The 14,534-nt window shown below is 44.1% G+C and overlaps 1 protein-coding gene across 1 annotated transcript in view; it reads right to left on the bottom strand.

The window, feature by feature from the left end:
* The window catches only part of SRP68 (signal recognition particle 68), a 28,322-nt gene that overhangs the window by 13,206 nt on the left and 582 nt on the right, over window positions 1–14,534 (bottom strand). The window contains exons 2-8 of the mRNA XM_075845312.1: window positions 13,322–13,388; window positions 11,523–11,636; window positions 8,050–8,245; window positions 6,771–6,853; window positions 6,567–6,676; window positions 6,303–6,385; window positions 2,959–3,099 (exon numbers count right to left, since the gene is read on the bottom strand). Of these exons, the coding sequence (XP_075701427.1) occupies window positions 2,959–3,099; window positions 6,303–6,385; window positions 6,567–6,676; window positions 6,771–6,853; window positions 8,050–8,245; window positions 11,523–11,636; window positions 13,322–13,388 (794 nt within the window). The remainder of the gene's footprint in view (window positions 1–2,958; window positions 3,100–6,302; window positions 6,386–6,566; window positions 6,677–6,770; window positions 6,854–8,049; window positions 8,246–11,522; window positions 11,637–13,321; window positions 13,389–14,534) is intronic.

The raw sequence follows: 14,534 nt of genomic DNA, 5'->3' as shown, positions 1-14,534 counted from the left end.
GCCCAGCCCTATTCTGACCCCATCTGCATCACGGCTTACATTTCTAATGGATACCACGAGTACCCGACAGCCTCCATTGGCTTACAATGGTGTCTGCTGGGGTTCAATCATGGTTTCCTCCCATCAAATATGACTGAACTTGCGATGCAACTGTGAACATAGTGTAACCGTGCTATGTTGTCAGGACTCCCTGTCCCCAATAGAGCTCACCCAGACACACACTAGGCCGAATATCATAGAAAGCCAGCTAATCCATCAATAAGGGAGGAAACCGGAGAACCTACAAGCACGGGGAAAATAAACTTCATGCAGATGTTGGCCATGGACAGATTTGAAACCAGGACCACAGGGCTGCAAAGCAATAGAACTAACCACTGCGCCACCATGCTGCTCTGCCGTATACTAGCATTCATATATGAGCCATTTACAAGCCACTGGTAGAACGGGCACATCTGCTAGACTTTTACTTCAGGAAGAAAGGTGTCAGGACAGTGATTGGATGGATTGGACAGTGTCCGACTGTCTGGGCGCGCGCACACCCCATGAAAAAACCAGAGGAGAACACTGCAGGGCTCTAAGAAAAGATGCTCCAGCATTGGTATTTTACAGAGGACTAAAAGGTACCAATGAAAAAGTAAATTCATCCCGCAAAAAAACAAGCCCTCACACCGCTCCTTCAATGGAAAATGAAAGTTATAGCTCCAAAACTAAGACAAAATAAAAACATGGTATTTTTATTGTGCAAAAGTAGTAAAAATAAGAAAAATATATGAATTTGGTATCACCGAAATGTTACTGACCGGCAGAATAAAGTTTACTTGTCATTTATACCGCACAGTGAACGCCGTAAAAACAAAACCCAAAAAAACAAATTGTAGAATTGCTGGTTTTTTTCCACCTCCGCTTAAAAAAAACGTATGAAAGTTATAAAATACATTATACATACTCCAAAATGGTATTATTAAAAAAAATACAACTCTGCCTGCAAAAATCAAGCCCTCATACATCTTTCACAATGGAGAGATGAGAAAACAAAAAAAAAACAAATCTCTGCACCCTTAGGCGGGATTCACACGACCGGGTCGCGTCCGAGCCCGAGTGCCGGCCGGTAAAATCGGCCATTCTGCCCGGCCAGTTTGCATAAAGTTATGCATCCGTGCCGGGCCGGGCAGATCCGGACAGTGACATCAGCGGCAACTCCTGAAGGGGAATCCCCATGTGTTCGGGGATTCCGCTTCAGGAGTTTCCCCTGATGTCACTGCCCAGATATGGACAGAGACATCAAGCGCTCTGTCCAGGAGCGGAATCCCCGAACACACGGGGATTCCGCTCCTTCAAGGAGCTAAAGTGCGGCTAGCACATAGCAGAGCGGGGAGATACCTCCCCGCTCTGCTATAGTGGCGTCGCTACAGTAGTAGCAGCCGCAGCAGCTGCTGCAGCTGCTAGCGGCGCCATCAAAGGTGTCGCCGGGCCAGGGCGCTTTTAAAACAAGCAGGAGAAGGGAGCCAGCGCAGCGCTCCCTTCCACCTGCTGTACACCCCGGCCCTGCCACACCGTGTACAGCGATGCCATTCGTCAGAATGGCATCAACTCCTCCTCCTCACATGCACTCTGCGCTGTGAGGAGGAGGAGATAGAGCGCAAGAGCCGGAAAAGCCGGCCGTCACTCGGGACACATCCCGGTGATGGCCGGGTATTACCCGGCCCCATAGACTTCTATGGGAGCCGGGCGGCCGGGTACCCGGGCGAAAATAGAGCATGTCCTATTTTTTGACGGGCGGTTTTCCCAGCCGTCAAAAAATCGGTCGTGTGAATAGCCCCATTAGGGGTCTATTATTCCTAATGCAGCCGGGTGCCGGCCGATTTATGAACGGCCGGCACCCGGCCGGGAAACCCTGCCGTGTGAATGAGGCCTTAGGTCTCCTTCATACAGAATTGTTCTGGCAATTTAAACTGAAAAAAAAACCAACACATTTCCCCCAAAAATTTTGCATTATTAAAATGTAATATGCATTTTTTTTATGGTGTCTTTAGTGCTTTTTAGGTAACTGCTTGCATTTTGTCTTTTTTGAAGTTCTATAGAGAAGCCTAAGGAAATAACGGCTGAAAAAAACGCCAGACCCGGAGTATGCGGACTTTGGTAAAAATGCAACTGAAAACAAACCGGACTCAAAAATGGCGCAAACCAAAATGCAGTTGTATGTAGTGCACTTTGCACTTTACTATAGGCTTTAATGTAACATCTGGCCTCACTAAAAGAAAAAAGAAACATAAAAAAGGCATTAACACAAAAACCGAACAGAAACGCAGCAAAACACGGTGTGTGAAACCAGCCTAAAAGCCGTTGCGGTTTTGACGCAGACCTCACCCTTTACATCGCAAACTCAGACATTTATGGCATATCCACACGACATGCCATAAATATCTTCTAGATTAAGGTCTCAGCTATGGGAGCCGCACGTATATCTAGTCTGCGTGCTACTCTCCACATTATGTTCTAAGAGTTACGTAAATAGCAGAGTAGCGCCCGCTGGGCTGTTTACGTAACTAAAATAAAACAAAAAGGAGGGAGCCGCGCACATGAGTGGCCCCCTTTCCACTTAGTCCTCGTCTACAATGGACTGCCAGCAGACTGGGGCTAGGGGATCCTGTAGATATGCCATAAATGTCTGAGTTGGCAATAACCCTTTAATGTGCTTTTAGGTCAGGAACACAACTCCTTTTCAAATGACAGCCAGCGAGGGGATCAGCTGATCACCATGGGCCTGGCTTATCTAACCCTTGCTAATCAGCTGCTGTTGGTAGGGGAGAGTATCTGGGGGGGGGGGAGGGGGGTCCAGCGGGAAAGCAGTGTCTTGCTAAACATTTAACTTCATCTAGCCAATTTTGTGTTTCCGGTAGCAGTTCTCTATGATGGCAAAATAGATTTACAATTTTCTTAATAACGCAGTGTCCTCACCTGTGCAATTGCAGCTTCTGTGTCCGACAGCCCAAGGAGGAAAATGCGCACCTTATCAATTTTGACAGGAATGGTGCGCCCTCTCCATTCCACTTCACTCATGGTAGCAGCTTGTTTTGCCCTGGTCTGTGAGATAAGAGCCTGTGGGAAAAACGTGCACATAATGAGACACAAATGTATCAAGTTAATAGAGGACCGACTATGTAAGGTGTCATTATTTTTACTTAGGCCTGTAAAGTAATTTTACATCTTGCAATATTTGAACAAGCAATGAAGTCTTCAGGCCACACAGAGTGCAAATCGTGTGTAGTAACTCTACGCCACCTCAATATAGTCCAAAATTATGTACATTTAGGGCTTCCTAATCCCACATAGTAGTTGTCCCCAACACCTGTGCAACAAGATTCAGTCGTTGCTTCCCTTCTATTTTCCACTTACACCTAAAAGTGGTAGAAAGCTCATGTATACAATATCACCAGTACATTGATGACATCCTACTAGAATGTGCTCTCAGCCGTCGCCTTTCAGTTTCCTCACTTTCCCAAACGTAACATAAACAAGACCACCTCTGTATCTCACGTGTATCTGGCGTGAAAAATCTCTCACCGCCCCCTCCTGTCTCCAACTCAAAAACGTTACTCACATCTGTCGCTTCTTCAAGTTAGAGGCAAACAAAATGCTGGTCCATACACTTCTGACATCCCGGCTAGACCGCTGTAGCACCCAACTCTGTGGCTTAGCCATGAACAAAAAAAACACCTCTTCAAACTCTGCTACTTACAGGGACTGGCCCACGACACATGCTGCTCCCACATACAAAAGTGCATACAAACGCATTTAGATATTCTACTAGTTGAAAATATATGTCAATTTCTACCGGAAGACCATGCGACCCCAGAGCCGCATTATTAGCTAGAGATCCCACCGCCTCCTGCAACTCCTCCAACTGCAATGGGGTTTCCAAAAATCCTCTTATCAATAGAGGACAGAAGTGGCAATGAGTTACCAGATAAGTAGTTCTCAAGCTGTGCCTCAGACACATGAACATGGGAACCTTATAGAGAAGCGTAATAAGATTTAAACACATCTGCTATCTCTGCATTACCAGATATCAGTATTTCGTATTGTTGCAATATATGTTTGGCCATACTGTGCTCTTGCAAACCATAGCAAGCATATGTCCCGCTTTCTCCCGCTCAGCATAAGAACGAGGTTTCTGAAACATCCTCTTATTTGCAGCTACAGCCAATAAAGGAGTTCAGTAGATCCTGAGCCTCCCGCCAATTAGCCAAAGATAGTGGAGTTCTCCATAACATGAGACGCCTCAGTCTGTCGCACCCTATCTCTAAGAGCATCACCCAATCTTCTAGTTTTCCATTTGACCCTGCTTATTAACAGAATCAAACACCCTCTCAGCTCTCATAGCATTCCACACCATTCCTGTATTTGCCGTGCCCACGTTTTCCAAAAAGTAATCTGTCAATACCTTAAGCACATCAGAAGGCATTCAACATCCACAATGTCCTATTATTTTGAGGACCTCGAGACAAAGATATGACCAATAAATAAGGGAGAATGATCAGAGAGTGCCCTAGGTAAGTATTCAGCAGTTACAACCGCTCTGGCTACGTCAGGACCTAATCCAAGATCTATACGGGACAAGCGGTTATGTGAGCTAGAAAAACAAGAATAATGCCGGTCATGAATAGGTTTCATTCTCCATAAATCCAGCAGAATCACCTCTCGGAGAAAAGAACCAAACACAGTTATGGGCCCATCCACACTTGCTCCATACTTATTAAATGTATCCCAGTAAGGATGAATATAATTATTAAAATCTCCTAGTATGATAAATGGTATACCTGGTCTGGTGCCAGTAAAATTCAAAACCTTTCTGAGCACATTATAACTAAAGGGTGGCAGAATATAAACTCCAATAATGATATATTGTATAGAGTATATAGTGCAATGAAGGCAGACATAGCTCCCCTCATCATCAATATCAACCTGAAGACACTTAAAGGGTATCAAACGATGTATCACCAAATGGACACCCCTCGAGTAACTGGTGTGAACAGAGTGATATTCATGGCTCATCCACACACGATGTATAGTCGCAATTCTATCCCTTGAGAGAATCGTTTCTTGGAAGCATAAAATAGCAGGAAAATGGGACTTCACGTACTCAAAGATAGCCGTACGCTTAACAGGGTCTCCGAGGCCCCTGACATTCCAGGATATAGCTCTCCAGTCTTCTCTACGATACTTTGTAAAATATACTGTATGTTATATCCAAGATGTAAGTATTACTCTCTTCGTAAAAAAAATAGATGACACTGTTTATATTAAGCGTTTATCTCACATTAAAATACTATATAAATTTTGCCAAAGGAAAAAAAATAAGATGAATAAAATAATGAATAATAATAATAAAATAAAACGTCTAGAAAATAAAACTTGAACGTAGAAAACAAAAATACATGGAAATAAAAAGGAGTATGAAAATGCATCTATAGACACTGCAATATAATATACAACGTAACTATTTTTCACTTTGAGATTCACGTACACTACCATAAGTAGCTATAGTACATAGCAAAGGATTTTACACATAGTTGTGACTTATAGTCAATGTTTGCCAGGTCATGAATACACAAGTATACATTTCAGGAGAAATACTAGCTACCACACAAAAAACATTCTATCTATAGATATATATATATCTATAGATCGATCGATATAAAACAATAGCATCTACAGGGCTCGCGCAGTGTTTCAACAATATAATATGGTGTTTCCGCCAACACGATATCATGAATTGTGCTTTATCTTTTATTGTCCTATACATCTACAAATGTAACTTAATCCCTATTGGTTTGCCCAATGTTGCATGTATTGTACTGTTATACTGTAATACTGTACAATACCAAGTACACATAGTTTAATCCCCCTGCACGCTATGTAAAGGAGGACGGGGGCTACAGCACATATACCCATTAGCGGTTACATACACCAAGCTAGCGGATAGAAGGGACAGAAACCATGAACTAGCTGGTGGTGAGCGCTGTATTAGTAATATATTTTGGTAACTGTTTTCCGGTTACCCATTTTAAACGGCCATACGGAGGCTTATTACTGAAATCTATAGGAAAAGTGGGAGCGACACCTACAGTAATAAATCAGACTCCAGTTGTCGTTTTTCCTGTCCAATCAAAAAAGCAAAGGCGACACGGACCCGACTGACTGCTACGGACACATTTTCTACTAGCGATCACTGAATAAAAAAAAACATTCTAGCAACTTTTTGCGAATGAAAATGTTTAAATGATTGAAAGAAAGCGTACCTCCAGCTTCTCTGCCAGCAGTCCTTCTGCACCTCCCCCGCGGAGTCTCATCTGCATTAACTCATTCATAGCCGTCTTATCCCCTGAAAGCAGCATAGCATTTAAAGATTATGGCATGTAGGGAACGCAGATGGCCCACTGGCATACACATGAAATAGGCAGGATTCATATGCTGTAAAACTAGCAAGAATCCATTCCATATGGGTTCCATCTTTCCCTACACATTATACATGGGATACCTCCGCATTCACACACGCTGCTCACCGATGTTGTAGGCACAGTAGCGGATGTTTGGCGAGATCTCCTCCACTCTTTGGTTGTACAACACAGCCTGCTCCTCCGTGAAGGCACTGGCCAGCTTTTCATAGATGGTCCTGTAAAAAGAAGCCCCAAAACAAAAAGTAATGAGCTGCGTCATTGGTTCTAGCTGCATTATACCGAGTGCAAACAGGTCCGCATTGCACTTACTTGCACTTGTTGAACGCTTTCATGGCCGCTTGCCACTGCTGCTGCTCAAACTGCAGCATGCCATTGAGATAAGCGCTATACGCCTGTAGACAAGAAAGGCAAAGTTTACACATCGAAGGCATACGTCTCACTGGAAAGGTTTCCTATTCTCCACTGCACTGGGGCCCATTTATTGTAACATTTTTATTGACTACATTGACTATACAAGGCACAGATACAGTCACGAAGTATACAGACAATGTATCGTTTACAACTAATTATTTTGTTTCCCTTTGTGGAGTAAGGCCTCATGCACACGAACGTGCTTTTGCGGCCGCAATTCCCCCGAAAATCCACGGGAGAATTGCGGCCCCATTCATTTCTATGGGGCCATGCCCACGACCGTGGTTTCCACCGCACCGCAGAAAGAACGGGCATGTCTTATTACGGCCGTCTTCTGCGGTCCGGGCTCATTGAAAATAATGGGTGCGGCCATGTGAATAGCCCGAGATTTGCAGGCGGCTCGCGGCTGACAATCCGCTGCCGGCAGACCCGAAAATCACGGCCGTGAACGTGGCTACGGTCGTCTGCATGAGGCCTAACAATATAAATGAAAGTGCCGAGTCAAACCCACTACATAACATGTAATGCGGTTTATGTTTATTTAGGTTTGGTGGCATCCTTTTATATTTTATGATTTACATGTGAATGGACGCCGCAAATACCAGAGTTAATGACGCTTCCGCTTTAGGAAACGGCCGTAAAATACGGAGCTGTTTTCAAGGGAAAACAGCCTCTGATTCTCAGCTGTTTTTTATGATTCAAGCGTCTTTGGAGCGGTGTTTCTATTGAGAATGAATAACGGCTCCAAAAACGGCTCAAGAAGTGACATGCACTTCTTTTTTTATGGGGCGTTTTTATACGCCATTTTTACAAACTGACGCATTTAAAAAAAAAAAATGCCCCGTGGGAATGCAACGCAGTTTTTCCCATTGAAATCAACAGGCAGATGTTTGGAGGCGTTCAGCCTTCATATTTTTTGCCGTTTTGCGGGGAGCTTTCGGGCCGAAAAATGGCTGAAAATAAGCCGCGTGAACATACCCCTACTAGCGGAGGAAATATTTAATTTTTATGGACAAACATGTGGATCCTAAAAATGGCCTCTTGGTGTCACCCTGTGGACACAGCCGGCCAGCAGAAAACTTGAATTCTCATTCCAGTGGTAAAATAACATCCAAAAATAAGCGCTGGTGACCCCTTTTTAACACGTTAACTACCCTGCTCCAACACGTGGCAATACCTGAGCTTCCAGCTTGGTCTTCGCATCAACACGATCACTATCACACAGTCGCTCCAGCTCCTCGCCGCGTTTCACTGCCTTTCGCAGTCGAGAAAGCAAGTGAAAACGCTTACGTGGCTCTGTATTGGCCTCCATTTTAAGCTGCATGGCATAACTCCAAGCTCTTTCCGCATCCATCAAGATAAGCAGTAGATACCTGTAAAAAACAAACATTGTTACAGAAGAGAAAAAATAAAATAATGAAAGAATAGTTAATCTTAAAAAGTAACAGGGAAAAAAAAAAAAAAGTTACAGCCAAATTAGTTTAACCCCTTAATGACCGGGCCATTTTACACGATAATGACAGAAGATTATTTTTTGTTTTCTCACAGTCTCATTCCAAGAGTCGTAACATTTTTTTTTTTATTCCGTCGACATCGCCGTATACGGGCTTGTTTTTTGCGGGACGAGTTGTATTTTTCAATTGCACCATTTTTAGATGCTTATAATATATCGATTAACTTTTATAAACTTTATTTTAGGAGAGAATTGAAAATAAGCAGCTATTCCAGTATTGATTTTCACGTTATAAATTTACGCCGTTTACTATGCAGCGTAAATAACATGTTAACTTTATTCTATGGGTCGGCACGATTACGGGGATACCAAATATCTAAAGGTTTTATATGTTTTCCTACGTTTGCACAATAAAAAGCCTTTTAGAAAAAACTTACTTGTTTTTGCATCGCCGCATTCCAAGAGCCGTAACGTTTTTATTTTTCTGTGAATGTGGCCGTATGTGGGCTTGATTTTTGCGGACCAAGGTGTAGTGTTCATTAGTACTATTTTGGGGTACATAGGACTTCATGATTAACTTTTATTTTATTTTTTTATGGGGGGGGGGATGGGAGAAAAGAAAGAATTCTGCCGTCATTTTAACGTGTTTTTTTTGGACGCCGTTCATCCGGCAGTTTAATTAATGTGTTGATTTTATTGTTCGAGTCGTTACGATCACGGGGATACCATATATGTGTTATTTGTTTTGACACTTTTACTAAATAAAACCACTTTTTTTAGGGGGAAATAAAGTGGTTTGATTTTATTTTGACTAATATATATATAGATTTGTTTCATAAACTTTATTTAACTGCTTTATGGGTTTTTTTTTAGTCCCACCAGGGGACTTCACCATGTGATCTGCTGATCGCTTATATAATGCTTTGGTATACAAAGCATTATTGTCGGTCAGCTTAAAACGGACAGGTAATCTATTATGCCATGCCCTTTGTTAGGCCCCCAGCTGCCATGGAAACACAACGGCGCCCTGCGATCTCTTTGCGGGGCCCCCGATGGGGTGACAGATGGAGCTACCTCCCTCTGTCGAACACAGATGCCACTGTCGCTATTGACAGCTGCATCTAATGAGAAACTGCCGGAATCAGAGCCCGCTTCGATTCCGGCAGTTGCGGCAGGAGACAGGCTGTGTATTGCCTCCCTTTTGACTCTACTATTGAAAAATATATTAGATCCTTTATTTTGGCAGGGGGTACTCTCTATCTTTATTCCCTGGCCAGTAAACTGGTATATTTGCGTGGTGGTGGTTTAGTCACAGGCATTTTATTCCTTGTACAGATCTCGAGTCATGACTATTGGGTTCCTACAAAGCAATGGTTAACTCCTTGTATAAACAGCCCCCCTCCCCCCCCCACGGGTCACTCATTTACAACTCCGATGCAAACTACTCTGAAGGTCTGGCAGAGGTCTCTGTTACTTTTCCGATGTGAAGATGTGACTTGGTCGCCTAGGACACCACTCTGGTACAACCCGTTTCTGTCTAAGGTACGCCAACTTCCTGACCCTAGTGGATGGGCAGCCTTAGGTATATTAACTTTGGATACTGTTTTATGCGAAAAAGACCATCTTCTTGCATTGGAAGCACCCCAAGGTCCCTAGGTTACAAGCATGGATTGGAATGATACACTCAAATCTCCCTCTTTTCAAACTCACATATGAGGCTCGTGGTTGCCCGGATAAACGTACAAAAATTTCGCATCCATGGCTAGTTAACGGTGAAAGCGAAGGCATGCATGTGAACCTGGTTCGCTTGCGGGGTCTGCAACGGGAAGACATGGACGAAGAGTCCAGATGAGGACGGGCAGAACAGGAGTCCAGGGGAGAGCGAGTAGACTTGGTGATGTTCGCTAGGTTATCAACCGTTCTGAAAAGGGAATGGGCCCATTACAGATCCACACCCATCATACCAGGGGTGAGCAATACTGGGGGTGGCAGTGGTGCAAAGGCTGCAGGTGTTTGGCCAGGAGGTCGGCATGCATCGCATAAGGAAGTAGACGGAACACAGGGAAACGTAGTATTGCACTTGTAACAAGCATAATAAATTGCAAAGGTCTGCCGTAAGAGTTCTCCCTCAGGGTCAGACGTGACAGTGGAGGGGGTTACTAAACCACACACTGGAGTGAGGTAACCAATAGAACCACCCAGGACTGCACAGCAATAGATGCTCCTATTTAGGGAGTAATGGCTGCCTTTACCTAGTTCTGCTAGAAGAAGAACACACTCCTATAGGGAGTAAGCACAGTGACTGAGGCTAGAGTATTTGTAGAAATAGAAAAAGCCCATAGGCTCGTCCTACCCAGTTTCAGAGTGTCTGATGTCCCTCCTGAGGCAAAAATACAGCAGCACTGGTCAGGAGGTCACGTGTCCCCAGCCGCGTCCGTCCAAATGGAGAACAGTGCAGCAGGCAAAGCTATACATAGGCTCCACCCACAGAGCGCCGCGATTGGTTGCTTACGGCTCCGTAATACAGCCATTGCCCCGCTCCTGACAAGTGCACGGTCAGCATGATGTGATGAGCGCCGGCACTGAAGACCAAGGACCTGGCGGACGCACTGCAAAACACCCCCATGTTCTGTCTTCAGTGCAGGTGCCGCCGCTCATTAGTGCAGCGCCGGCCGTATCACCTTATGCTGACCGCGCGTGCACACTTGTTGTTAGGAGCGGGGCAATGGCTGTACTACATAGAGTAGGGTTCTCTGCTTGCGACCCCCCTCTATTTGCCAGTGGCCCAGTTCTGGAGGACTCATTACAACAATGTTTAGCATGGCCACCAACCTATCTGTGGCTGGCGATCGCGGCCAGCGTCTTGCCTCTGTCAAACCACTTAAATGGTGTGGTCGCTATTGACCGCGGCATTTAATGGGATAAATGGCTGGGATTGGAGGTTACTCCAATCCTAGCCGTTGCAGCAGGTGCTCGGCTGCCATTCACAGAGAAGCTGTGCCCGCACCATCACAATCACGTACATGCGCGGCGGAATGCGCAAATGGTTGCCTTTCCATGCCATGCATGATTATTTGCTAAGGTGTTTAGAATCCTTGTATCCGGGCATACATTACAGCAGGTTAAAACATTTACATCGACTTGTTCCTAAGATTTAGGGCTGTAGACAAGGCTAATATATCAAACGTGTGGCAAACCTGTTATCAGACAGCATCTCCACAGTCACTTTCTTTCCAGTAAACTTGTGTCTGTTCCCCATCTTAAAATTTAGGGTTTTTCTCAGGCGTCTTAAACGGCGTGAACAGTAGCCCCTAAACATAAAGAAAATAATATAATTCATGAGACCACAGGTAACTCGAATGCAGCCAATTTAGTTTATCTTTTTATATAAAAAAAAAATTTATGCGATGTAAAACAACTTTTAAATGGACGTTAATTACAATAAATGTTTTGACTTTTTAAGCTACAGCTTCTACGTACCCTGTGTATATATATATAGAAGCGGTCTCGTTCCGTCAAAGCCAAACGGACAGCTCGGCTGAAAGCGGATCACGCAGGATCCAGCTAATAATGATCACAGAATCGGCTTTAAAGGAACAATACAGACTCTATGTATACAAGACTCATACAAGCTGTATCTTAAAATGTAAAAACTTTTTTTTAATAAAAGTCGACTTAAAAGTCGGTTTTAAATCACATAAAATCGATTTAAAAAAAAAGGTGTATATAGCATTTAAAGGAGTATTCCCATCACATAGCACTAGGATATAAAGTAAAAAAATACCAAGTTAGAGGCTTACCCCTGAGATAAACCACTTCATCACCAACCAGACTCCAGACAATGGTGTCCAAACATTACCGGTCTAGCTTAGGAGCATGGCAAAAGAAAACGGTCTCTTCACACCAGGAGATTATTATTTTCTTTATACAAAAGTCATTTAGACCATTGGCCGAATTCTCTACATTCAGCAGCAGAGGCCACGCAACATTTCCTTAAGACATGACCCCTTTATTAAGCGCTTGAGGATATGCGATCACTTCATTGTTGGCGGAGGTCTGACCGCTGGGACGCCTTCCAATCACTATTTTCTCCCGGTTTACACGGTATCTGCATCTTCAGGACACAGATACAGTTGAAACCAATGGTAGAGCAGTGGGCCGTAAGCCCTGCTCTACCATTCACTATGTATGGCTGAACGCGAGGCAGTGACGTCATCGCACCTGCGCAGTCCAGTGGGATCTCCTCCACTCGTAATTGGTTAGGCGAGTATGTATATTATTTTTATCAGGCACTATTGTGGGCAGCTGTGGGGGCATTATACAGTGTGGGGGGCAGATATAGGGGCATTATACTGCAAGGAAGTCAGTTATGGGGGCATTATACTATGTAGAGGCAGCTATGGGGCATTATACTGTGTGGGGGCAAAGTCAGGGTGTACATTATACAGCAGGCTCATGGGATACATTTTAATTCAGTGGCGTAGCATACAAATAAAGGGTGTGACGTGCAAAACGGGTGTGGTCTAAATAATTGCTCAATAATCGTAATCGAGGTTATATGTTCAATTAATCGTGATTTTGGTCATAATAGCCCAGCCCTATCAGATAATGAAACATGATTAGTCATTCCACAGAACACGCTACAGAGTCCAGTGGCAGCGTGCTTTATACCACTCGGCAAAATAGAGACGAGGCAGCACTTCCAAAATAAACGGGAATTTATTCACCCACCAGTGCGACGTTGTAGTCCAATCGGACCCTTCTCAAGCATGCCTCGTCTCTATTTTGTTTGTGGTGCCACATGGAGTACCACCCATACTACTACCAATGTTTGCATATGGAGATCGCATGGCTGTGTGCATGATTTTATGCACGTTTGCAATGGGTGTGGCTAAAACACCTGATCTCAATAATTAGGAGGGGTGTCCATATAGTGTAAAGCTTCCCTCGTATGGCGCAGTAAATCACGGCCACACAATTTCAGAAGTGTTCTCACCTGTATCTCTGGAAGTCTCCATGACGCATTCCATGCTGCTGCTGGGACTCCTTAATAATTTGTAGGACTGTAGGCGTTAAGGAAATAAATACATAGGAAGAAACCTAGGACTAGTCTCTAAAAATTAAACTTCTGAAGTTCTGCAGCCATGGGATGACGTTTCATTCAATGGGGAAATCCCGCAACAAATAAGCAGTGTTTACGCAAATACAATTGACATGCCGCGGATTAAATAAACCGCACAGCAGATCAATTTCTGAGCGTTTTTTCCGCAGCCTGGATGAGATTTGTTCAAATCTCATCCACTTTGCTGGTACTGTACAATGCTGCGGATTTTCTGCAACGAAATGCATTGCGGAAAATCCCTTAAAGTGCTTTTAAATGCTTTGAGTACCTTTTTTTTTTTTTTAAAAAAAAATGACTTATTGCTTGAATACATCTAAAATAAAAAGTGTAACAACTTTGCAAACTTTCTCAATTAAGTTTCCTGCCGTATTGTGTCTACAGCTCCTCTGCAGACCTACGTGTCTATATTTTCAGACTGCAAACGCTCGTCTGCTGATCGTATCGTTCTAAAAAAAGTTAAAGACTATGGTTGTTGGCAGCGCATCTCCCTGTGTGAACAGGACGGCGCGCTGCTGACATGATAATAGTGTATGGTGACGAGTGATCGGAGTAACGAGCGCTCGTCCCCATCCATAGCTCCGTGTGACAGCTGTCTCGTTGATCGGAGCTCGTTGCAATAGTCACAGGGACAGCTTATAATTAAAAAGGGGTCGTCTAGCATAATACCTGTCCATATGGCCTACGGGCATCAGAGGGGGTACCCGGTTTGCACAGTGAGAGCCCCTTCAACCAAAGGCTGTTGCTCTAGATAACATGGCCACCATACAATAGTAAATGAGTACACCCTACAGCATCCCCGGATCGTCCTCTTACATAGGTGGACAATGCTCTGTATGTGTTTCTTATTGGTGTCCACAACAGTTCTTATGGTCAGTCACTAAAAAATGTAAGTGGTCCCCAGGAGAGGTCTGAGGCTACTCAAGTCCACAGTACATCGTCCATATTGGTTTAAAGGGCCCGGGTGATGGGCGCCCCAACATTACTTCCTATGTGATAGGGATCATATGGCACTGGTCTGGGCAGGAGGTCCTAGACACACGAGATGTGTATGTAGGAATCCCTCCATATGAAGCGCTGTATACGTGGT

Source organism: Rhinoderma darwinii, chromosome 13 (genome assembly GCF_050947455.1).
Source record: "Rhinoderma darwinii isolate aRhiDar2 chromosome 13, aRhiDar2.hap1, whole genome shotgun sequence".
Lineage (NCBI taxonomy): Eukaryota > Metazoa > Chordata > Amphibia > Anura > Rhinodermatidae > Rhinoderma > Rhinoderma darwinii.
The sequence above is the reverse complement of the archived record's forward strand: the minus strand, read 5'-3'. Positions and strand labels throughout refer to the sequence as shown.